Source organism: Humulus lupulus, chromosome 3, assembly GCF_963169125.1.
Source record: "Humulus lupulus chromosome 3, drHumLupu1.1, whole genome shotgun sequence".
Lineage (NCBI taxonomy): Eukaryota > Viridiplantae > Streptophyta > Magnoliopsida > Rosales > Cannabaceae > Humulus > Humulus lupulus.
In genome coordinates, this window is record NC_084795.1 from 267,257,948 (window position 1) to 267,283,131 (window position 25,184).

A 25,184-nucleotide genomic window follows, 5' to 3' on the forward strand; every position below is an offset into this window, starting at 1 on the left:
ATCTTAAAAATATCTCGACTCAATCAAATCCATATGCTCACTTTTAAATGAAATGGAAAAAGACAACAATAGATTGGTTATAATAAGACAAAATAGAAAGATAAAAAATGGAAGTAAACTCCTCGTGCCTTTGACTAAAAAAGTAAGCAAAAAAAGAAAACTCTATAGCTTTCTTCCTCCGCTCTCAGAAAAGCCAAAAACCCTAAACAGAAAACCTCGCAAAAATTATTATAATTTGAAAAAAAAAAATACTTCGAAACAAACAAATCTTTATTTATTAAAAGAAAAAGAAAAAAAAACAGACAAAATTTCAGTGACCCACTCTTCTTCTTCTTCTTCTTCTTCTTCTTCTGAGTTCTAACCCATAATTCAATAATCCAAAGCAAAGCTTCTCGAACTCATATCACATATATATATAACTTATATTATCATGCACACACAATCTCCCAATATATTGTTTTTTTATGAAAATGAAACCCTAAAATGTTAACACAAAAAGTCTGGAATGGTTGAATTTGAATTTTGTCAAGGCAAAACCCAACAAACCAAACATTTTCTCACATTTCATCATGATTGATTGTTATCATGCTCACCATGCATCGCCACCACCACCACCAGCCCTCCTCGCACTCTATCAATCCCTCTTCCACCGCCGCCGCCACCTCCACCACTGTCGCCGCCACTACCACCATCAACAACAACAACGCCACCAACAGCAGCAACAATTCCGCCTCCCTTAGGTCCCCCACTCCTACTCCTACTCCCACCACTCCCACCCCTCTCTCTCTCGCTCCTCTCTCCACCCCCACCGCTACCGCCCTCCGCCACCCTTCTGACCATGCAATTGGCCCGCTCCTGCCTCACCCCTCCTGTGAGACCATGGCTGTTGCCTCCTCCTCCCCTTCCTTGGCCAGGGTTCGGCTTTCGGAGATTGCTCTTTACGATGGTGCCCCTGCTGCGCCCTATCTGAGGGCTGTGGAGGCCCTCTCTGGCTCCTTGATGAGGCACAATGCGGCGGTCATTGAATTGGGAAGCGACGATGCTGCTGTTATGCGCTGCGGCTTGGAAGCTGCTAGATTGTATTTTAGGAGTAGGGCTCAGCAGAGTGGCGGGAAGGGAGGCCGTAGTCTTTACATGTACAGGTCTGGAAGGTATGTCAAATCCCTTCCACTGGTGATATTTTTTTTTTTAATTTGAATGTGTGTATGGTTTGTACTTTTTAGTGCTTGAATTGCTAAGTAATTGTGATTATTAAAAATTGTGGATGCAAATTTGGGTTTGGAAATTGTGCAATGTAGAATGGGTAAAATTGAAGTTGAGTGATTTATGAAGACATTTGTAATGAATAATTAAATGCTGAATATAAGAAAACAAATTGGCAGCAAATGGCTTTGAAGTTGTGAAATCTATTGTGTTTTTTTGTTGTTTTTTGGTTACAATACTAGCAGAGGTGATGAAGGTATTTTACTCATTGTCTTGGTTCTTGGGTAATCCAACATATCTACCAATACTCACTTGTATGCAAATATGTAGCTTCTATGAACCCTTGATTATGATATGTTACCACATGAATTAGAACTTTGGTGGTAAAAAAAACCATGTATGGATTAAGTATAACATTTAGCTGCTGCTGCTGCTGCTTCTTAATTGTTATTATTATTTTTTACTAAATACATTTGTCAGTGCTAAAATAAAATTATGGAAGAACTATATAGTTTGTGCTTCTTCTTCTTGATTATTATTGGTAACAGAGAGCATTAGAACTTTGCTGGAAAAGTAAAACGCACATAAAACTATATCAATTAACTTCTTCTTCTTTGTTATTATTGTTATCAAATGTACTTATATCTGTGTTAACCAAGAAGAAGAAGTTAATTGATTTAGTTCTTCCATGATTCTTTATTTTTTTTCAGCAAAGTATGCTTTCATTCAGTTACCAATAATAATCAAGAGGAAGAAGTACTGGCTATATAGTTCTTCCATAATAATTAAGAAGCAGCAGCAGCAGCTAAATGTTCTCAGTTTTGGTGTCTTGATTGTAAGACTCAGATGGATGATACCCCTCAAATATACATAATGTACGGATTAATAGACACTCGTAGTGATACTTATATTGTTAAGAAAAAGAAGAAGAGATAACTAGCTATGAGCTCTGCTACTGTAGCCCACACTGGCTGGTTTTTTCTTTTTATTTATTATTTTCCTTGGATGTGAAACAAAATTTTTATTTTGATATAAAATAATGGAGTTACAGAAAAAGGGGATAAGGTATCCTCATAATAAACAGTAGTTACAACATAATATGTATGTTTGAAGTTACTCCTGAAGGAGCATTATTTATGATGATACTCAACTTGGTGGCCTTTATATGATTTAAAGGCATGATCTCAAAATCTGTTGTCTTGGGGAGTGTTGAAGCTTGCTAAGTAATCACGAGCTTTTGATTTTGCAGGGCTCTGGAAGATTGGGACTCGTCTCCTCCTTGCATGGCTGATATTTTTAGATGCATGGGGAGGGCTTCACGTGCTGCTCTTTGTGCAATAGCAAGGCATCTTCGATTGCGAAGCGAGTAAGTATGGTGATAGATCTTTACAAAATATTGCATTTTTTTGTATTTATTTTTTCTATTCTAGAATACTCAAGTCTATATATCTACTTACAGGAAGTTTATATTTGCAGTGTTTTTAATCACTTACTTGATGACATGCCGTTGCCTGCTAATGAGGTGTCGTCATCAGTGCTTGTTGCTTCCTACTCAAATTCTTCCATGCCGAATGTAAAAGGTACCACAGGAGGAGGGAAGCCTGGAATAAATGGAGAGATTGAAAAGGGATTGTTGACATTATTTTCATCGGATAGTCCTGGTCTGCAGGTGCTTTACTCGTACTTATGACCAGTTGTAGCATATATATATATATGTTTTTATCAGTCGTAAATGGAAAGAACCAGGTGACTTGTAATGTCTAACTCTTTTTTTTTTTGTCAAATTAAATCATTTTTTAGGTCTGTGATCCCAATGGTCGCTGGTATTTAGCAGACAGCGGATTAAGTCCTGGGGATCTTTTACTTCTTACAGGGAAGGCACTTAGCCATACTACTGCTGGTCTTCGTCCGGCTGCATCTTATAGAGCTTCTTCTGAATACTTGGCCAATAATGGTGGTGGAAGGTATAATTGCTTTGTTTGATTTCAATATTGTGATGGATTTGTTGCAGCTTGTTCTAACTATTGGAGTTTATTTCGAAGAAGTTCATTTTGAATTACCCTATCAAGTTTTGTGATTGTAGGGCATCACTAGCATTTAGACTTATGCCACAAGGCAATGCTGTATTAGATTGTTCTCCAATTGCAGCGGCTGGTCATATCATTCCACAGAGTTATGTGCCAATATCTGTTAGCCAGTTTATGGATGATCTTTCAGCCGAGGAAGACATTTTGTGTAGTCGATCAGACAATAATTATGTAAGTTATTCATTGATTCATAAGTATATATATGCACGTGCTATACATGTGTATGTATCTACATGTACTAGAAAATTACCGATAAAGATGTGTGGTGGATAGAAAAGATAATTTTAGTTTTCTGATGTTTTCTTTCTGTATAATTGTGGAAAGTTTTGCTGCTTCTGATACAACTTAGAGCAGAAGCAGTAATTTTCAGTGATCTTGTTGCTTTATCTTCTTTTTTTTAAAACATATGATTTTTTTTTTGAGAATATTCTACAGAGTAATAGGATTAGCAGTATGGTAATATCGTTTCTCTAAATAAAAAGTACTCCTGATACTATTGTCCATCAACCAATAAATGTAAGCCACAGTTCATACAATGTTATGTGGAAAAACTGATATGTCATGTTTGAGAACTTTGATCAATTGGGGTTTGGGTCAACTCGTCCCTTGTCTTGGGGTGTTTTATTTATTCTCTGTCTACTATCGACTTCTTGCATGTTCAAGTTTTATGAAAAAAAATAGAAGTTAGAAAACTTATATAAGAAAATAATTTTTCCAATATAATTTTTATGTAGTTTCTTTGAGAAATTATATTCTGTTATTGCATTGCTATTTTATATCCTGTATGAATTCCTTATCATGTTTTTGAATTCACAGATAGCTCGGAATAATTTGAATACGGAACCATCATTAAGAAGTGTTCTCTCAGATCCGTTATCGTGAGTGGTTTTTTTGTTATTTGTTTGTTCAATTAGTGATTTTCTGTTCTAAATATTCAAGGATTTATTTTAGAAGCATATGCACTCTGCTTTTGATAACTATGTGTGCAAATAATGATTTTGTTATTTTAAGTCATTTGTCAAATGCTTGATTATGTATCCCCCTACTATTGCAATATTAGACCAGAAAATTGAGGTTTTTAGCAAAAGTTTCTGTTTGGCCTTTCTTATAAACTTGATTATTCCTTTGATCTATCATCTACCTTGTTCTCATGAATGAACATTCAAGATGAAAGTGTTTATTTGGATTTCATGTCCGAGGGATTTTTATGTATTTGTTATTATTACTAATATTAATTTATTTACTTTTCGGGGATCAGTGGTTCATTTCTCGAAGATGCTACATTTGTTTCATGTGGACATTCATTTGGTGGTCTAATGTTGAGGAGAGTTATTGAAATGGTAAGTAGGTTTAATCCTATTATCTTGATTTGAAGACTTTTTAATTAATTACGTTTTCATGATTGCTTTAGAGTATCGTTGATATGTGAATGCAGTTTCTTCCCTTTTCATAGAATTTTTTCATTTTTCTTAATTTAGTGGGATTGCATTATGTGCATTGACTATCTTTGTGCGTGACTAATGGAAAGTGGTTTAGGTTCCTTATAGAGTATAATGATTTTAAAGGATTGGGGTTGATTGTTTGTCACAAGCATAACAAGTTGTTGTTTTAGATATATAATGTCCTTCTAAGTGAGTGCTGGGTTTTCACCTAATGAATTCCCATGGCCCTTATGGTCGTGGGAGGGTTAGGAAGAGAAGCTCTCATAACCCCATTGGTTATGGGAAGGAAAAATTCCTTTTCCCCGCTCGAATTGGAAAGAATTGGTGAGTTTGTTTCTGCTAATCACAGTATCGATTTCTATTGGTATTGGAGTTTCAAAACTAAACTCAAAGTGTTCATGGTGACTATCTAAAGATGAAGGGGCTGTTCGTTTGTGTGAAAGAACTAGATTGTCAAGATATGATATTACATTGCACCTTGTTGGCACAAGGTGTTGATTGAAGAGATTCAGAATTTGATGTCTTTGAAGGATGAGAAAAAAAAGGGCTTAGAGCATTCTTTCAAAAATAACAATTTGATTATCTTCATCGAATGTTTTAGGAATAACAGAGGAGTCTTCCTCAAAGTCTCCACACTGAAAAACAACGTTGTAAGAAGTGTCATAATACCTGACGAGGGATGGGAGTCAAGTTGGAAGGAATTGAATAATTGCCGGGATTGTTGGCAGACATGAAAGAGAATCACAGAGGAGTATCTTGCTAGATACCAAGAAGTCTTTGGTCTCCGTGGTAACAGGGAAGGGTGAGGACGTTAAAAGTCCTACGACGAGTCACAGGCTTTCTTGCAAGAAGGGCTATGTGGTAGTGTTGCCACAGAGTGACAATCAATCTTCTTGGAAAACTATTTTTGCATGCATACAAAGGGAATTAGGAGTAAAGGTCGAGATATCTCTAATGTTTGATGATAGAGCCATCCTTTGGTGCCCTATCGAAGCTTTTTAAAAAGACTTGATCTATAAAGGAATGGTGTGCATTTCAGATGACACTAAGATATCTGTGGTCCCTTGGAGTTGGAGTCGACAGACGGAGGAGAAGAAAATTAGTTGTTATCATAATTGGGTTGGGGTTGATGGGATTCCTTTGAATATTTGGAATATCCACCTTTTTAAGGTTATAGGGGCCTTGTGTGGAGGGTTGATGGAAGTGGACAAACGAACGTTAGAGATGAAAGATGTGTCCTCCGCTTGATTGAGAATGGTTGGAAATTCGAAAGGCTTCATTCCAGCTTCAATCACTTTGCCTTACGATGGAATCTTTATCACCTTAAGATTATTCAGTTTGAGAGAATAGAACAATCTTCCTCTCAGTGGAGTTAGAAGCGTTTGGGTGAGGAAAAATGCACTCTTGTTCCAAATTAGTAGAAGATGAGGGTGGGCAGCAGAAGCCCGATGGAGGAGATGGAGAGGTGAAGTGATCGGATCGCCTGAGCTTTTAGATCGAACGACGAAATCTGAAGCTTTTCCAGTGGCCATGGTCGGCATAGATGCAGGAAAGCTTGATTTGGAGCCGTCGCATAAAACTTTTACGGATTTTCAGGAATCGTGCCAATCCCTGATTTATAGGGAAATTCAATTGGAGGTTACAGATAAATCTCTCTCAAATAGGAAAACATTGAATTCGATCGACTTGCTCAGGGTTTTCAAAAGATTACAAAACGATATGTCAAAGAGAACTAAGGTTTTTATTAAATTCGACTCTTTGCATAGTAATGTGTCAGATGTTAGGGAGACGTGGGCAACCTTTATTAAAACAAGAGGTGGGATTTGTTGGGACAAGCACGTGGGCTTTGGGGGGTGGGCTAGAAGCAATTTTTCAGTATGATCCGTGGGCTTTCTTAAAGCCCACTTTGGTGAAACTTGTGAACCCAATCGAAAATACCAATTACTTTTTGTCACTTAAGTTGTTGAGTATTGTTCCCAAAGCCCAAGATTCTTTTTCCAAGGCAACAATTTTTTATTGGGCCGATTTCCCCATTTGTGTTAAGAAGAGTTCCTCTTCTGTACTCATTAAGGATATGGTTGAAAAGGTGCACACTTCTACCCACCTTGGTCGAAGTTTCCTAGTTTACGAAAGAAAAAAAAAACTACTGCTAAATCATCACTGAAAATGGACCACGAGATGAGAGAAAAGGAGTCACTTTTTGTACCGGATGAATGGGAAAAAAATGCTTCTATAGAGCAAGATGAAAAGCAAGAGCTTGGAGGGTATTTCTTAGACGAGGAAAGTTTAGATGGCAGTATTTCTAATGTTGATGGGGATGAAATAAATGAAGTAGATTGTGAGGATAAGGAAGAAATTATGGTCCACACAAGGAAGTTATGGGAGGATAACGAAGAATTGGTTGTGGAAAATAACTTGGTCAATCATAGTTTGGTCTCTAACTTTGGCAGGGAGGGTGAGGAAGAGCAAGTGTGTATGTATGAAGATTCTAAAAAAGCTTGTGAGAAAGATCGGATTAAGGAGGGCAGCGAGCAAGTGGAAGGTAGGGAATCATTTTGTGAGTCTTTAGTAGTGATAGTCCCGCATAAGGATGCCGTAAGTGGTGCTTCGAAACATTTATTTTCCTCAAATAGGAAGAACAGAGAATTGAAGAAGTTGGCCTTTAATGTTAATTATGATTGAGGCTCAGAGAAAGAGTGGGGTGATGTCTCCATTAGATGAAGATCCTTTCTTGGAGTGTTCGAGGTAGTGGTGCAGCAGAGAAAAAGAAAGCAATAAAAGAGTGTAAGATAAATCTAGATCTTATTGTCCTTCAAGAGGTGAAAAGAAGTCAAGTGGATAGACGTTTCGTCGGAAGTATTTGGCGGTCAAGGTTTAAAGTGTGGGTTCTCTTATTGTATATTGGGAGGTCGGGTGGAATTTTAGTGGTATGGGATACTAGAAGCATCAAGGTCCTTGATACTCTAGTAGGGGATTTTCAGTTTCCATTCTCATTCAATCAGAAGATAAACACCCTTGGTGGTTTTCAGGTGTCTATGGCCCAGTACGGTACAGTAGTCGTGACAAATTTTGGGATGAGTTAGCAGGTTTAAGCTCTCTTTGCTGGGATACTTAGTGTGTGGGAGGAGATTTCAATGTAGTGCGTAGTGTGGACGAGAAGTTTAATAATCTCTCTAATACGAGGAGATGAAGATTTTTGATGAGTTGATTAAGGAACTTCAATTGGCTGATCCCAGACTTAACAATGGAAGATTCACGTGGTCTGACTTTAGACATCATCCTATTTGTTGTCGTTTGGACAAATTTCTTTTTGCTAATAATTGGAGTGCGCTCTACCCTTTTATTAGACAAGAAGTTTGTGTGCGGCTGATTTCAGATCACAGTCCGATAGTTTTGGATTCTAATCCTCCCTCTCAGGGTCCAAGTCCATTTAGATTTGACAATCTTTGGCTAGAGCATAAGGAGTTTTGTTGTGAGTTTAGTCAATGGTGGCAGAGTGCCTCAGTGACAGGTGGGTCCAGCCACAGATTTATGTCAAAATTGAGTTATATTTGGAGGAAGGTTCAAGGTCAGAGCAAAGAAGTTTACGACTCTAGGAATTTGGTCAAGACAACCCTTGAGCGTTGCGTGTCGGAACTAGATAGGTTGGAGGAAATTGATAATTGGGATGCTGACCTTCTTTGACGAAAGGAGAAAAGTTTAGAGGGAGTGGGAGTGTCATAATTTGGTTTTAGAAGAAGAGAGATGAGTGTGGTTGAAGTTAAAATGTCAGTGGGCCAGAGATGGAGATTCTAATTCTTGATTGTTTCGTAGTGTCCTGAGCGCACGAAAGGCTAAGAAATTTATCTCTTGCATTGAGAAAGCAGATGGGACCATGTTGTTAGATGAAGGGGAGATTGTTGATGAGATCATTGGTTTCTATTCTTCTTTGTATTCCTCGGAGGTGAGATCGTGGATTGGTGTTCGAGGGATTGATTGGAGGAGAATACCTGTTTATTTAGGATCTAACATTGAGAGGCCTTTCGAGGAGATTAAGCATGTAGTTTATGATTGTTTAGGCAATAAAGCTCCAGGACCGGACCAGATGGGTTTTCTTTGGTAGTGTTTCAGTCGAATTGGGATGCTATCAAGGGTGATTTGGTGGTGTTTCAGTGGATTCATGTAGATGGGGTCATTCCGAATCTATCTAACGAGAGTTTTATTTGCCTCATTCCTAAAAAGCTTAACAGTTGTCGGGTTAGCGATTTTAGGCCTATCAGTCTTGTCACTAGTTTGTATAAGATCATTTCAAAGGTCTTGGCAAATAGATTGAGGGGGTGTTAGCGGATACTATTTTTGAAACTCAAGGGGCTTTTGTAGAAGGAAGACAGATTTTAGATACTGTCCTCGTGACCAATGAAGCAGTGGAAGAGTATAGGGAAGAGCGGGTGGGTGTTCAAAATTGATTTTGAGGAAGCTTATGATTGCGTGGAATGGGATTTTCTGGATTTTGTTTTGGAGTAGAAGGGACTCGGTTTTGTTTGGAGGAAGTGGATGGAGGGGTGTCTTACTTCTGTGTCCTTCTTGGTGTTTGTTAATGGTAGGCATAGGGGGAAGTTTGGAGCCTCTCATGGTCTCAGGCAAGGGGATCCTTTATCCCCCTTTTTGTTTACTATAGTGGCAGATGTGCTTGGTGGATATAGCTAAGGCTTCGTCTTTATTAAGAGGTTTTTTGGCAGGGAAGGATATAGTAGGAGTGAGCCTTCTTCAATTTGATGATGACACTGTGTTTTTTGTTAATGATGAGGACTCACTTCACGTTTTACTAGATATTCTCAAGGTGTTTTCTGCCGTCTCTGGTTTGAAGATTAATTTGCAAAAGTGTCAATTGTTGGGGCTTAATGTGGCGGAGGAGGTGGTGGCTTCACGAGCAACGACGATTGGTTGTGAGGTTGAAGAGTGGCCTATGAAATATTTAGGCTTGTCGTTGGGAGCTAATTCGAGGTTTAAGAAGTTTTGGGAGCGAGTACTGGCTAAGTGTGCTAAAAGATTGGTGGGGTGGAAATGTGCTTTTCTTTCAAGAGGGGGGCGACTTACTTTGATTCAATCAGTGCTCTCGTCTTTACCAGTGTATTATCTATCGCTATTTCAAGCATAACTCCTAAAGGGATTCTGAAGGATATGGAGAAACTGATGCGAGATTTTTTGTGGGAAGGAGCTGAACTTTTAGGTTAGGATCATCTGGTAGCTTGGAGTAAGGTTTGTAAGCCTTTATTCATGGAGGTCTTGGGATTGGTAATTTAGAAGACAAAAACAGAGCGCGCTCCTCTTGAAGTGGTTATGGAGATTCCTGCTGGAGCGTGAGTCCTTGTGGCATAAGGTGGTTCTAAGTTGTTATGGGAGAGTTGATAATTATTGGGATACAAAAGTGGTGAATGGATATTCTGTGAGGGGCCCTTGGAAGGATATTTTTTCCCTTTACGGTGAGTTTTTGGGGTTTGTTCACTTCAAGGTGGGTCGTGGAGATTTAGTGAGGTTTTGGGAGAATGTTTGGATTGAAGGGAAAGCTTTGAAGGAGCGGTTTCCGACCTTAGCGTTAGTCTCTGAAGCAAAAAAAGATTCTATAGCTAATATGGGTGTTGGAAGGGAGGATAGTGAAAGGGTGGTTTTGGATTTGCGGTTTAGAAGATCTCTTTTTGATAGAGTACAACCATCTTTAGTGGAGTTGTTGAGAATCCTAGAGTTTGTTAAATTGCCGTCGATTCCGGATGACAGACGGGTTTGGGAGCCTGATTCTAGCGAGCTATTTTCTTGTAAATCTGCTTTTCAGAGGCTCAGATCAGTCAATGAGCGGGATGACGTGAGGTGTGATAAAATTTTGTGGAAGAGTCGTGCTCCATCCAAAGTTAAGGTTTTTGGACGGTTGTTGTTTGTTGAGAAGTTGAATGTTAATGTTAATCTGCAACGACGTCATCCTTATCAGTGCCTGTCCCCAATTGGTGTGTTTGTTGTAAAAAGGGGGCTGAATCTTTTAGTCACCGGTTTTTAGAGTGCGACTTGGCTCGAGCGTTATGGTCAAGAGTTGTGGGGGAGTTTAGTTTTAGTTGGTGTATGCCAGTTTCTTGTACTCAGTTTTTGTCTTGTAGGTTACTGTGGGATAAAAATCTGAATCAGATCTGGAGGTCCACTATCATGGCTTGTATTTGGGCGATTTGGTTAGAGCGGAATAGCAGAGTTTTTGAAGATAAGTATTCTTCGTGTGATCAAATTTGGGAGAGCATAAAGCTTTGGGTTGCCACTTGGTTGTATCGCATGAAATGTTTTGGGAAGTTTTTCAACTTTAGTATTCACTGTACTAGTGAAATTCTGGATGGCTACTTGATTTTATAGAGTAAAAGATTTTGAGGGTCTTTCATTCCTTGATCTTAGTAGAGAATGGGAAGTTTTTGTACTAATTATGTTTTAATTTCAGTCCTTTTTAAGATCTTTTTTGTATTCTTCTTTCATTATGATTGTTACCGCGGCTTTCCTCGTAGGTGAGGGCTTTTAATAAATTTGGGAGGAGTTCACTCATGGACATGTGATCGTTGTTTCTTTTAAAAAAAAAGTGTATTCACTGTAGTACCATTAGATTTTTTTGGCATGCTTGTACACTTCTGGATTTTTTTTGTTGCTGTATTTACTTTCACTTTGGGTGTCTTTATATGTGGATTTTTATACACTTTGAATTAAACCTTTAAAATCAGTGCATTTTTTTTCCTAATCCAGGTAAATGAAAAAAAATTGCTAATCTTGCTTTCTGTCTCCCAAATGTGACGTTTTATTACCTCTAGATGAATAAGATATGTTTGAATCATGACTAGAAATGTTGCTTAACTGATCAGTCCAGATGTACCCTCTGCAGTCAAGAAATTGAGACTGGGTCGATGATCCCAAATATTGGTATGTTCCTTTTTAATTTAAGATTTTATGAGTTCATTCTATCATCTCTTTTGATTTTTTCCTCTTGCATTTCCCAATGCTACTACTCTTCTCTTGTTCCATTATCTCTCTCTATGACATTTTCATCATCAGTATCGTTATTATTTCTTTCATTTAGAGTTACTTTTGGTGTTATGTCCTTATAATTTAAAATTATTTTCTCCCCAGCTCTAAGAGCTGCTGCTGCAGCTGTGAAGTATGAGGACAATCGCAGGCTTTTTCATAATGCTGCTCTCAGAAAGCGTCGGAAAGAGTTGGGTGATCAAATGGATCCATTGAGGAGACCAAACAGGGTATCAATGCCTAGTACTTTTCAATTGGCTGGTTTATTTGAGTGCTAGATATTCACAGATTCATTTCAATATATAACTAACTTTTGTTTGGATCTGAATGGAAGAAGATATTGAGAAGTTGATAGATGATGTTGAAAGAGTAATTGAAAGCAGTTGTAAATTTGTTCATAGTTTATAGGTATAGAATAGGTTTAGGAGTCTGGTATATAAAGATAGAAATTATAATTTTTCGGACCCTTTTATATTCTCATGTGAGTTTAGTCTTTAAACACATGCTTAGATATCTATATATATTAGAATAATTCGATTGCAACTATCAGAGCCGTATAGAATGTTCTACAACTTGAGTCACTTTCTTCACTCTAGTAAAACAAAAGTATCTCCCTTGAAATGATGCTAGTTGGTGAAGCACTTAATGCTAGTTCTTACACTAATTAAGCAAATGGGGTGCTCCTTGACATCCTGAAGGTCTTTAGTGAGGTGTCTGGGCTATCTATTAATTTGCAGAAGTGTCAATTGTTGGGGATCAATTTGGCCGAGGAGGTAGTGGATCTTCGGGCTAGTGAGATAGGGTGTGAAGTGGGCCAATGGCCTATTCAGTACTTGAGACTTCCTTTGGGAGGCTCACCAAGATCCAAAGTGTTTTGGGAACCAGTGATGTCAAAATGCATTAAGCGGCTGGATGGATGGAAGAGTGCTTTTCTGTCTCGCGGTGGAAGATTGACTCTTGTTCAGTCAATCCTGTCTTCTATTCCGATTTACTTTCTATCCCTTTTCTGGATTCCGAAGAAGGTGGCAAGGAGTATAGAGAAATTGATGAGAGATTTTCTGTGGGAGGGAGCAGATCGATCGGGGGACGATCATTTGGTTTCTTGGCAAGAAGTCTGTAAGTCTCGAAGTTATGGTGGGCTGGGTATTGGGAATATTGAGAAAAGGAACAAGGCCTTTCTTATGAAATGGTTATGGCGCTTTCCTTTAGAAAGAAAGGCTTTATGGTATAAGGTGGTGAAGAGTAGGTATGGATTAGATGAGGGTCATTGGGATACGGGAGGAGGGAGAAGATTGTCGGTTCGTGGTCTGTGGAGGGATATTGCGGCATTGTATGAGGAGTACAGAAGAATGGTTTGTTTTAAGGTGGGGAAGTGCGATAGGATTCGGTTTTGGGAGGATGTTTGGCTTGGCGAAGATACATTGAAGTCTCGATTCCCGGATTTATTCTTGGTATCCATGGCAAAGAATTGTGCGATTAAAGATCTGGCAGTCTTGGGCGGTGAAGGGAGTGGGGGGGCCTTAGGTTGGAATTTGCGTTTCAGAAGGAACTTGTTTGATAGGGAGGTGGCTAATTTCGCTCGGTTGATGCTTATGCTTCAGGTGGTGACTCTCCCGTCGATTTTGGAGGATAGAAGGAATTGGAATCCGAATACCAATGGAGTTTTTAATTGTAAGTCCGCCTTCCATTCCTTGAGCTATGCTCATTTAGGCCCAGAGTTGGATTGGGCTAAGTTTTTGTGGAGGAGTGTTGCTCCGTAAAGTTAAACTGTTTGGTTTGTTGTTATTCTTGGATAAGGTGAGCGTTCACGAGAATTTACAATGGCGTAGACCTTTTTCACTATCTTTCGCCGAATTGGTGCGTCTGCTGTAAAAATAAAGTGGAATCAGTTCGTCATCTTATCTTAGATTGTCTCCTTGCAAGGGAGGTGTGGTTAAAAGTACTGGCAGAGTTCGGGGTCTCTTGGTGTGTGCCTTCTTTTTGTTCTCAACTGTTCCTGTGCCATCTGGGGGCGGGCGAAGGATGGGTCGTTTGTGGCAGAGTACTGTTTTGGCGACTTATTGGGCAATTTGGATGGAGAGGAATAGTAGAATCTTTGAAGATGTCTCTTCTGTAGTGGACAGCCTTTAGGATAAAATCAAGTTCTGAGTGGCCACTTGGGTGTATAGAACGACAGACTTTGACGGTTTCTCTTTTTTGGATCTTTGTAGGGAGTGGAGTAGTTTATGGGCGCATTAGATTTTGTTGAGTGAGTCCTTGGGTGTTGTTTTGGCACTGCTTGTTTATTTTTGTTGGTTTGAGTTGTTTTTATTGTCACCACGGTATTTCTCCGCCAGTGAGGGTTCTCAATTTATTTGAGAGGAGGTCACTCCTTGACCTCAGTTTCTTTTTCAAAAAAAAAATTCTACCCAACATTTAGTATGTGTATTACTTAGGCCTATAGTATCTATTTATAGTTGATTATGGAGCTGTTCAGTCCACCAAATGACATAACTTGTAAGTTGTTAGAATTTGAAATACTAGATCATGTTCTGCTGATAGTGTTTTAGGTTAACAATCTTATTGCAAAAGTTCGTGTTTTTTTTTACTGTAGTCTGTAGTCATTATTCTTTAGAAGTCTGTTCTAAGATGTTGACTTTAAGAATAAGGGAGGTATTGGGGCTATTACAGAAGCTCAACGATCATTTGTATCTAGAGGAAAAATTAAGATGTGGGGTTGATGGAGCAAATGATTTGGTGGATGATTATAGAGCTTTGGGAAAAGAGGGGGCTTTTTTTTTAAAAATGATTTGAAAATGCATGTAACTATAGAGTTGGGTATATTTGAGATTTTTGTTTTTTGTTTTTGCATAAGGGGTTGGTCCTAGATGGTGGAATAGGATTTACGACTTTTTTATTCTGCCCTTTTTATTCATAGTTGTTGATGGTTTGGGGAGACTAATAGATGATGCTGAACAAAGAAACATTTTCTTAGGTTAACCATTGGAAAGATGTCATCAAAGTCACTCATTCTCAGTTTTCTGATGATACATTCTTTGGTTTAGATAATACAAATATAATGATTGATGAATGCAAGAAATATGAAAAAAATAGTATTATTGGGTATCCACATTGATGATATCCTATAAAGCCTACCAAAAAGTGTTGGCTTTTCTTATGGAAGTTGGCCAGTTAAATATTTGGGATTACTGTGGGATTAAATCCTCTTGGTTATGATTTTTGAATTTGGTTATTAATATGGTGCTAGGAGGCTTGACAGATGGAGAGAAAAATGGAACCAGAACCATTATGACATAAGGTGTGATGTAGTTGCAAGTATGAGTTACGTGCAGTAAAGGTTGAGGCTGCAAATGGGGAATTCAGCTTGCTTAGCAGTTTGTTTGTCTTTGTGACCAGGAAGAAATAGAAGAATTTTTTAGATAAGCAAGGGGATGTTGAATTTTTGTGTGATAGCAGAAAATATTGTGGGGCCTTATTGAGAGGGAAGTGCTTCAGGTTACAGATATTTTGACTTTGTTGGATTTGGCACAAGTGAGGGTTCTTAGTGGTTTGGAGGATAGAAGAATCTGGGGCGATGGACAAATCTTAATTTCTTTATTCATGTTGAAGGGCCATGTGCTCCTCTGAAAGTTGAAGATTTTGGCTGGTTATTATCTTTGGAAAGGTACTCACAAAGTAAGCAATACTGAGTTTCTGGATCATTCTTTCAATATTGCACTTCATTGTTGGGTGGAATTTAACGTTATGGAATTCAAACTTGCCTGACAGTCTGTTGGACATTATGCTTGCACTTCATTGTTGGGTGGAATTCAAACTTGCCTGACAGTCTGTTGGACGTTATGGTTGCACTTCATTTTTGGGTGGAATTTAACGTTATGGAATTCAAACTTGCCTGACAGTCTGTTGGACATTATGGCTGCACTTCATTGTTGGGTGGAATTTAACGTTATGGAATTCAAACTTGCGTGACAGTCTGTTGGACATTATGGTTAGAGAGGAGGAATAGAAATTTTTTTATAATGTGCCCACAAAGGAGATTTGATTATTTGTGGTATCTTAGTATTGGGCTGCATTATGGTTAGCTGATGCAAAAGTGTTCAGTTGTGTAAGAATTTGGTTAGCTGATGTAAAAGAGTTAAGTTGTGTAAGGATTTGTTAGGGGATTGGGCTTCTATGCTTCTATCTTATAATATTTTTTGTTGTCCCCAGCACTTGTATTTTCATTTCAATTTTTATATGTTTGCTTATGAAAGAAAATGGGCTATTTTAGTAATTTAGAACCATATGCCACTTAGTTTTTATTTTTTGCTCAGATTCAACATTTTTTTATATGGATGTGCAAGTTGTTTGCAGGAAAATGGTGATGTTGGCGAAGATGGGCTGCATCGTGGTGTGCAATATCCATTTTCAGTAAATGAAAAAGTGGTAATTAAGGTATGTTTGTTTTGTTTTGAATATATTTATATATATGTATATATATTTTTGAAAAAAGAGACAGAGGTCCTTGTTTTAGACTGACCTCCTCTCACTAAAATAGAAAGCCCTCACCTATGGCGGAGGAAAACTGTGGTAACAAACAAAAACAAAAACACAAAAGAGGAGAAAAAACAGACAACTATACCACCCCACTATACAATCAAAAAACTACTCCACTCCCTAGTGAGATCTAAGAGAGATAACCCCTTGAAAACTCTTAAATATAAATATATGTATATATATATATATTTAAGAGTTTTCTATAGCTACGTTTTCATAGGATATATTTTTAGTGACCTCTTATTAAAGGTTTCAATAGGCTATGAATATATGAAGTTGGGATATTTGCGGAGAAAGTACTTAAATTATTGTGTTTGTATCACTTAAGTACTTAAGTTATTTTTTTTGGCGGCGAAAGTACCTCCCGTCTATGTTTTTGTGCAGTTTAGTGCAGCTGTTTATTTTGCTGTAAGTCCGCCTACATGTCGTGAAATTTACTTATAACTCGAGTACTTTGGCTGCAAACATTTCTTAAATTGGGTATTTTTGCCGCAAATATCCTCTTAATTTGGTGCTTTCGCCGCAAATATCCATTGAATTGGGTACTTTCGCCTACATGTCATAATCAAACTTAACTGTGAGAATTGACGGCTATACTAAACTGAACCAAAATATTGACGGAAGGTACTTTTGTCGCCAAAAAAATAACTTGGGTACTTAAGTGCTGCAAACGTAATAATTTGGGTACTTTCACCGCAGATATCTCTATAAAATTTAATTTTTATTTTTGTAATTAAATTATATTTACAAATGTAAAAACTAAATTAATTATTTATTAAAATGGTGTTACACGAGAGAAATTGAGAGGGTCATTGTTTCCTTTTCTCCAATATTGGAATTTTGAAGGAAATACTTAATTTTGCAGGGCAACCGGAGGACACCAGAAAAATTTGTGGGCAAGGAAGCTGTCATTACTTCTCAATGTCTTAATGGCTGGTGAGATAAATCTAACTCTTTTTATGCTTATAGCCCAGTATTGAAAATGAAAATGTTGCCACATTAATTTTCTTTTTTTTCTTTGTAATGTGCCATCATCACCAAGATACCGTGAGAACTAAAGTCTTGCCTAGACATCCTCTCTCTCTCTCTCTCTCTTATTTATTTATTTATTTTAAAAATAATTAAATAAGAAAACCCTTTTCCATTACTAAGTCAGAAAACAAGGATAGTGATAAAGCAACCCCTCACTAACAGTACAAATGTAAAATAAAACGCCATTCCATTACTAAGTCAGAAAACAAAATACCCTTGAACTCTTTTACATCAGATAATCAAATGGGAGCCCAAAATATAATCTTATCCCATAAAACTTGGTCGAGCCTCCTTTTTCTGTAGCACCCCATGTACACTGAGATGTGTTCCCAAAGCTGTAACCATGTAAAGACTCTCACTGCTAGTGGTGCGGAACCTTTTCAAATAATATTAGCCTTGGGAACCACTTGCATAAATTCATGCTCCTTTAAACATTCTGGCATTTATTTGAGCACTGCATACCTAGCATTCTTTGTCATCTTCTTGAGCAGTTACAATTGACATATTCAAGTAGTCTATCGATATATATGCCATATCGGAAAGGGTTACTTTCAATGTTCATGAGTGCAAAAATGTTAGTTTGTGTTGATGGTTACAAGTGATTGTGCACGAGTTATAGAATTGCCTGATTTACTTCAGTGAGAAATGGGTTTCTCTTGGCTTGAAAGGACCTTAATAGGCAGGACTGTGCTTTCCATAAGGACCATATTATTATCGGAGTTGATGGTAGCTTATTGAGCCTTTTTTTTAGTGATATGGGAAGACCACCTGAAATTTGTTTTGTTCTCCTATTTTGTTCGACTAAAACTTTAATATCTCATATTTGTTCAGGTACTTGCTTAAGATTCTCGAAAGTGGTGAAAATGTCCGCCTGCAATATCGCTCTTTGAGGAAGATCCAAAGTCCGTTTGGTGTCGAGGAAAGATGCTCATCACAGCCTGTTCAGAACAGCAGCTCATAGAAACAACATTTCATTCAGTGCTAAATGCTCTCTAAACCTTAATGGTAATATATGGCCAGAAATTCCTGGTAATGGTCCTATTCCAGTTCTTTTGCAAGTTTGATGATGTATTTCAATGTACCTTATAAGTATTTGAGAGATTTGTAGTCATTTTTAGGTGAGTTCTCTGTTAGACACTTGTAAATAGAGGCAGTAGTTGTGGTCTAACATTGAGAGCTACAATTTGCTGTTAAAATTAAAATATATATTTTTTTCTTCCTTGTATGAATTATTCAAGTGGAGAATGAGCTTCAAAAAAGAGTTCTGAATCTTTTCTTTTTGAATGTGAGTTCTGAACCTTGTAATTTGTAAAGTGGCTTCGCCATTATTATTTAAGAGTAAATGACAGTTAAAATATTTAATATTTTTAAAATGTTGAATTTCTATAAAAAATTTTTGGAGGTAAATAATATCTTATGTTTTAAAAATGTTGTATTTTTATTCTATTTTTTTTAGCTAAAATACATGTTACCCAAGTGTTAGACACTAGGTGGTGGTAGAATACACATTTTTGAGATATTGAATATATTTATTGCAATATTAGGTATAAAAATGTAATACAAAAAATTTGGGTATAAAATATAATATTTTGAAATATTGAGTACATTAACTGAAAAAATAAGTATAAAAGTACAAGTATTTTAGCAAATTACTTGATAAGAAAAGCCAGCCATATTTTATTTTGTCAAGGTGAAAGAAAATCTCAAAGCTTTCTTACAAATAGCCCCTACGACTATTTTTGAAATTTTTTGCACTCTTACTCTTAGTAGCATCCTCTAAAAAAAGAACTTTAGGATAGGGTGACGAGAATAGTCTTTCATGTCTCTCATAAAAAGCCTCATGTCTTAGTAGTGGACATTTGTAAAGTAAAAAAACATGCCAAAAGAATGAGAAAGGTTGTCTCTTGTTCCGCACTTGTAAAAAAGTAAATATTGGTCTCGTGAAAAGTTAATTTTATGCTCGCATGAAAATTAACTTGGGGCAAATGTTATCCTTAATTTTAGAAAGCTAATGTGTCAAAGCAATAATGTTGATGTGGACAATGAGTTTGGTCATTTGCGATCACAAGTCTTGTACGAGGGTGTTTGGTCATTGAGATCTTCGTTGTGAGAAAAATGGATTTGCTTAGCTTGATGATTTTCATTCGTGGGAGAATAATTTCTATAATAATGCAGATTCAAACATAATTTCAAGATATTATAATGTTCGTATGTTCAGTATTTTAAGAAAACAAAACTTCAAACCAGAGTCATACATTCATTGAAATAGAAATAGAATTAAGAGATTAAGTTTGAAACAAAGGCATATCTAAGTATAGTTATGTAATGACCCAACTTATTACAGACTTTGGACCATTAATAACTACTATACATAGACACTAATTTTTAAGAAAACATACATATGAAATAATCATAACTTCATTAAAACTGTAAAACAAAAGTTAAAACACATAAAATTCCTAGTAGGATATGAGATCCCATTGTTTTGAAAATAAAACATATCATAACTTAAATCTTAAATAAAATGGTTACAATATTAAGTGCGGAAATACATAGAAATCATAATTAAAAGACTTAAACAACTTCATCCTCGAATCGTTCGTGCAGTCCACCGATTCCATTCTCCCTCAATACACAATCCCAAGCTGCCAAGAATCTTCCCCCCGCCATACTATTTTCCTGCACATATAAAACATAAAGGAATGAGCCTAATGCCCAGCAAAGAAAATCTACTACAAGCATGAAACATAATCATACACATAAACTATGAACATATATCATATACTATAACACATATGTCGTAATTCTAACCCATGTACATGGTGACTATTGGGGTTTGCTAACTAAGCAACTATAAGCCTCAAACTACAATGAGGTTTGCTAGTTAAGCAACTATAAGCCCCAAAAACATAAAAGCGTTGGGGTTTGCTATATAGCAACTATAAGCCCCAAACATACATATATCATAACACATAAAATCATACTATAGCATAATCATAACATATTAAAATCATAGCACATATCACATATGAACTATCCTATTTTCCTTACCAAATACCGGGATGTGAGAACAAGGACGAAATTTTGGAACACTCCTAAAAACCATAATTGAGAAAGGTGAGTATTCTAAAAGAAAAAGAAGAAAAAGAATGAACTAAACCACCGAAAAGGTACTTACCGACAAGAACCTCCAGTTCAAAGAACTTAGATGCCTAACCATGAATAAAAATAGCGAGTTAGGAAATGAGTAGAGAAAAACTATAAGAACTAATGAAACAATATAGAAAGGAACTAAGAATAGGAATATCTTTGAAATTGCTATACTCGAACTACACCTTGATAACGATAAACACACTATGAACCTTACTTCCCAAGTGTTTAATAAGCTTAGAATGATAAAGCTTATAACCCCAACCCAAATATTTAACACTCTAAAGTAAACCTAGCAGCTTGAAGGCTCTGAACTCAGCTTGAAGAATGAAAGAAATGGCTGGGTACTAGGTCCTATTTATAGAGTTCAAGAATGAAAAGATCTTCATTTAGCTTGAATAAAAATAATGATTTTTTAATTGAAAAACATTTGAATAATCGTTCAGCAGAGGCTAAAGACTCGGTCAAAAAGATTCTGGCTTATCAAGAGGTTTATGGAATAAAATGAGCTCGGTTTCAAAATCATTTGAAAATGCAGCCCTAGAGCCGATATATCGCCTGGGCTCATAATCCCGAGGCTCGTCGAAATGGTCGTGCGAAGTTACGTGTTTTTCGTATCCCCGTGTGGCGATATATCACCCCCTAGAGCTGCGATATATCGGCATACGGTCAAATATTATACACGTAATTACATTTTTTTTCAGCCTAATTTGAATTGAGTAAACAACTTTGACTGAGTCCTATAATGATTTCAAAGTTGCTGGCAGACTCTGGGATTTTCAAATATTACTCTTAATAAACTATTCCTAAAAAATACTTAATTTCTCATTAAACATGCACATGACAAATGTCATTATCTTATTGGGTCTATCTAATCCTTATAGTATAATAAATATCATCTTCATAATCAGTAATATTAATCAAACCTTAGGTTATAATTAATATTCTTAAACTATATGTTAAACTTATAAAATCTATAAGTGTTTCTACGAGTGTCCAACTAAGTCCCGGCTTGAGCCAAAATCCACAGTAATAAACATACTATAACTACTACTAGCTATTACTATTACTACTATAATCTAACTAGCTAAGTAAAGTTCTTGGACTCTACAAGTTAAATTACAAAATAAAATATATTAGTAAAATTAATACAAAGCTAAAAGATAATAAAAAACAATTTTATAAAAAATGTTCATCTAATTATATATAAAAAAATTGATAAATACTTATCTAATTATTGGGTAGATGGCAAGCACAGGCATGACCTCCAACCCCATCAGCATAGCCACATGCATTGCCTCCAAATAATTCAATTATACATAAACTTTATATTTATATAAGAGAATTGTACACTAGTTCTTTTTGAAACTGAACTTCAATTATTAGATCTTTAAATCATCATCAATTCAGTGGGCAATACAATGATTAATATCATCTGAAGATTATTTATGAAAATCATCTTGAAGGCCAGTTTTTGCCAGAGTATGGACAACTTGATTCCCCTTACGAGGAATAAAGTTACAAGAACCGAGTTATGAAAGACACATAAAATAAGTGATATCCCCAACTAGTAGATCTTCTACAGAGAGGCCACCTTGATCCTGAATAGTGCACACCGCTTATTCCCTTTCGGGAGTGGGGGTGGAGAGTACCCTATTGGGGTCGACAAATCTTTGTGGGAATGGAAACGAACGAACCTACCACTATATCATCTCAAACCACCACCCCATACCCAATCAGCCCCAGCAAGGTGAAGTTGCTTACTTGAAATTCATAAAGCAGCTACCTAGCAAGGTCACGCGCACTGTCTTTGGGGCACGAAGAGATTCTCCCATCTTCACCTTATTACGCTCAAACTACAGTAGCCAGCCACATAATGTAAATGCACACCCTCCATACCATCCTCAGTAAACTAGTAATTAGTATTGCACACAGGGCAAGGAATTGGCAAGGAATGCTCCTTTTGTCCCCATCCCCATTTGCAATTCTAACTCCTGTCCTTGTCTCATCCCTGCTTATTCCTTGTCGGGAGTGGGGTGGGGTGGGGGATACCCTATTGGGATGGGGAATCCCCATGAGAAACCCATTTATTTAAAAAATAAATTTTAAATTACAATTTAAAATAAAATGGTGAATTATATATAAATTTAAAGGGGGTTTTTTCATAAATACAAAAAATTTTATATTTTTTTTTACATTTTTACGATCCCTAAAGTTTTTTTTTTTTCAATTTTACTAACTCAAGTTTTCAAAAATACAATTTTAAAGTTTCATAATTACAAAAATACAATCTCAACTAGACATCAACCCCACAATAATGCAATATTGAAAAAGAAACCTAAGCTCAACTAGACAACAACCCCACAACAATATAGTGTTGAAAAAACACATGCAAATTGACTAATCAGCACGTTGCATCAACAAAAACTGTTTGGGTCGTGATTTAAGTGCTGGAAAAATGCAAGGTTTGTTTTAGGGAAAACCTGAAATTTTTGGCTGCGATTTGAGTTTTTAGAGACCTAGCGCGACCGTGCTAGTGACCCAGAAGCTCGGGAATTTTGGGCAATAGGACAACCGCACTAGGGTAGGGTGCAACCTCACCAAGTGTCCAAAAAAGGATTTTTTTTAATTTTTGTGAGTTAGGTCAGGATTTTTGAGGATTCGTTTGGGGATCTGCTTGAGGGCTCGGGGGACGATTCCATTACCATGTTGAATGAAATTAGAGGTCTTGAGAGCTAGGGTTTAGCTTTGGAAACTATAATTGGATTGAGTTCCTAATGAGATTTTAACTAATGTTGTGACTAGGGTTTCCGAGGGGCTCGAGGAAAGAATCGCTGTAACGCCCTACTACCTTAAAGTCATTACCATGTGATTTTAAAATGTGCCATTAGCTTGCTAATCAAGGTTTTTGACTGAAAAGTTTTTTTAAATCAGAATAAAAACTTGATTAATGAAAATTAAGTATAAAAGGTTTGGAAATTCATTAAAGTTATAAAAGTGATACATTGGGATCCCAAAATACTGTTTCAAAATATATTTACAACTCAAAAGTTAGAGTACAGTCGACCTAAGCGACAAAATAAAAAATTCACAACGTGTCCCTCAAAACAACCCCAGCCATGGCGGCCAGGTAAGCCAAACATGTACGCACCGCTCCATGCCCTCCAACTCATGCTTGGTCGGCCTTTCCCTTGCCCTTACCTACACCATAGAGCACTCGTGAGCCAAGATCCAACAAGAAAACTCACGCACATAACATATAACAATTCATTCTAGTAAATACATAACTTTAACAGATAACAAACTATTCACATGACGGCTCACAGAATTGATATGCGCGGGCCCTAAACCATGATGATGAAGTGCTAGCCCTGACCCAACTTTCCTAATAAGGCTTAGCACCTTGATTATGGGGTCATGAGGGCATTATTTAATTATTATGTGATTTAATTGATTAATTATGTGATTGATTGAATTTTATGAGTTATATTATGATATGACTGATTATGCATGTTTAAGTGTATTAAATGTGTGAAACATGCCCGCTTTTATTTAAAGGGGCATATTTGTAATTTTGACCCGCTAGGGTATAATTGTGAATATATGATAGTATATGAGTGAGACCACATTATTATGTGGATATATTTGAGATATTCGCCAGGAGTCAGTCCTTTTGAGTAAGGTAGTGGTTTAGTCTCAACGGGGATTGATACCCAGCTCACGGTGAGCCAATGGGTATTTTAGTAATTCGGTGAGTTACCGGGACTCATTGGAGTATGAGTCATATTTTGGGAAAATAGTGATATTCCGGGTTTAGCAGAATTATTTGGAAATTTTGAGTATAGAGCGGGAGTTAGAAAGTCGAAATGACGTTTTTGCCCTTGAAGGGCGTTGAGAGGAAAGTGTTGCCTTAGGGACATTTTTGTCTTTTAGACCATTAGAATTCCTTGAGTTGGCAGAGTTGATTAACTCAAAAGCAACATTCTCTCTCTCTCTCTCTCTCTCTCTCTCTCTCTCTCGTTTACTATCTCTCTAGTCTTTTACACTATGAAGCAAAATATTTTTTAGCAAAGTTTGGAGGCTTGTTAACATAGTAATTAGCTAGGAAAATATTTTTAGCAGAGGAAAATTCAATTTTCTAAGTTTTTAGTTTTGTTTAAGTTTTTGGAAGTTTTATTGAATTTTGAGTTTTAATGGAGTTTTGGTTGAGTTTTTAAGTGGGTTATTATGTTCTGAGTTGCTGAGACCATTTCTATGGTCGAAATTGGTTAAAATCGTGTTTTGACATGATTTTGGGAAGATTGGCGATTCTTAAAATCACTGGAATTCTGGGTTTGCAGGGTCTCACCGCGACGCCGTTCTTGGGGCGCCGCAGCCTGCATGAACTTAGTGGCACAGGTGGTGCCTCGAACCACCTTAGCCCCGCGACACTAAGCGAGTTGCGCCGTGGCGCGTGTCAAGTGGTTTTGAGCTCGGGGCTCTCTACCTAGTTGAGCACCGCGACTCTTTTAAGGATGCGCTGCGGTTCAAATGGCCAGCTCGTATTTCGGGTTGCGTGAACTCAAACCTAAGGGTTTGAGAATAATTCTACTACCGGGTTTAGCAGAATTCAAGGTCCCAGAGGCTAGGGCTCGGTCCAGAAGATTTTAAAATTTTGTTCTTGATAGTTGTACCTAGTTTTGGTTGTGACTAGGGTATACCGTTAGGCTCG

At 37.0% G+C, this 25,184-nt stretch overlaps 1 protein-coding gene across 1 annotated transcript; it reads left to right on the forward strand.

The window, feature by feature from the left end:
* The first annotated feature begins 170 nt into the window (after window positions 1-170).
* Window positions 171-18,607, forward strand: LOC133824092 (uncharacterized). The gene is made up of 12 exons (XM_062256959.1): window positions 171-1,151; window positions 2,453-2,569; window positions 2,680-2,872; window positions 3,004-3,167; window positions 3,287-3,461; window positions 4,107-4,168; window positions 4,549-4,630; window positions 11,596-11,653; window positions 11,861-11,985; window positions 16,109-16,189; window positions 17,157-17,227; window positions 18,155-18,607. Exons 1-12 carry the CDS (start codon window positions 586-588, stop codon window positions 18,282-18,284), a joined length of 1,824 nt encoding a protein of 607 aa, XP_062112943.1. The 5' UTR covers window positions 171-585; the 3' UTR covers window positions 18,285-18,607.
* Window positions 18,608-25,184: the final 6,577 nt, after the last annotated feature.

Excerpts from the sequence above, each read along its gene's own strand:
- LOC133824092 (XM_062256959.1), top strand. The coding sequence starts at position 586 with ATGCTCACCATGCATCGCCACCACCACCACCAGCCCTCCTCGCACTCT. Across the intron at positions 1,152-2,452 it reads TACATGTACAGGTCTGGAAG|GGCTCTGGAAGATTGGGACT; the intron begins GTATGTCAAATC and ends TTGATTTTGCAG. Across the intron at positions 3,168-3,286 it reads GCCAATAATGGTGGTGGAAG|GGCATCACTAGCATTTAGAC; the intron begins GTATAATTGCTT and ends TTGTGATTGTAG.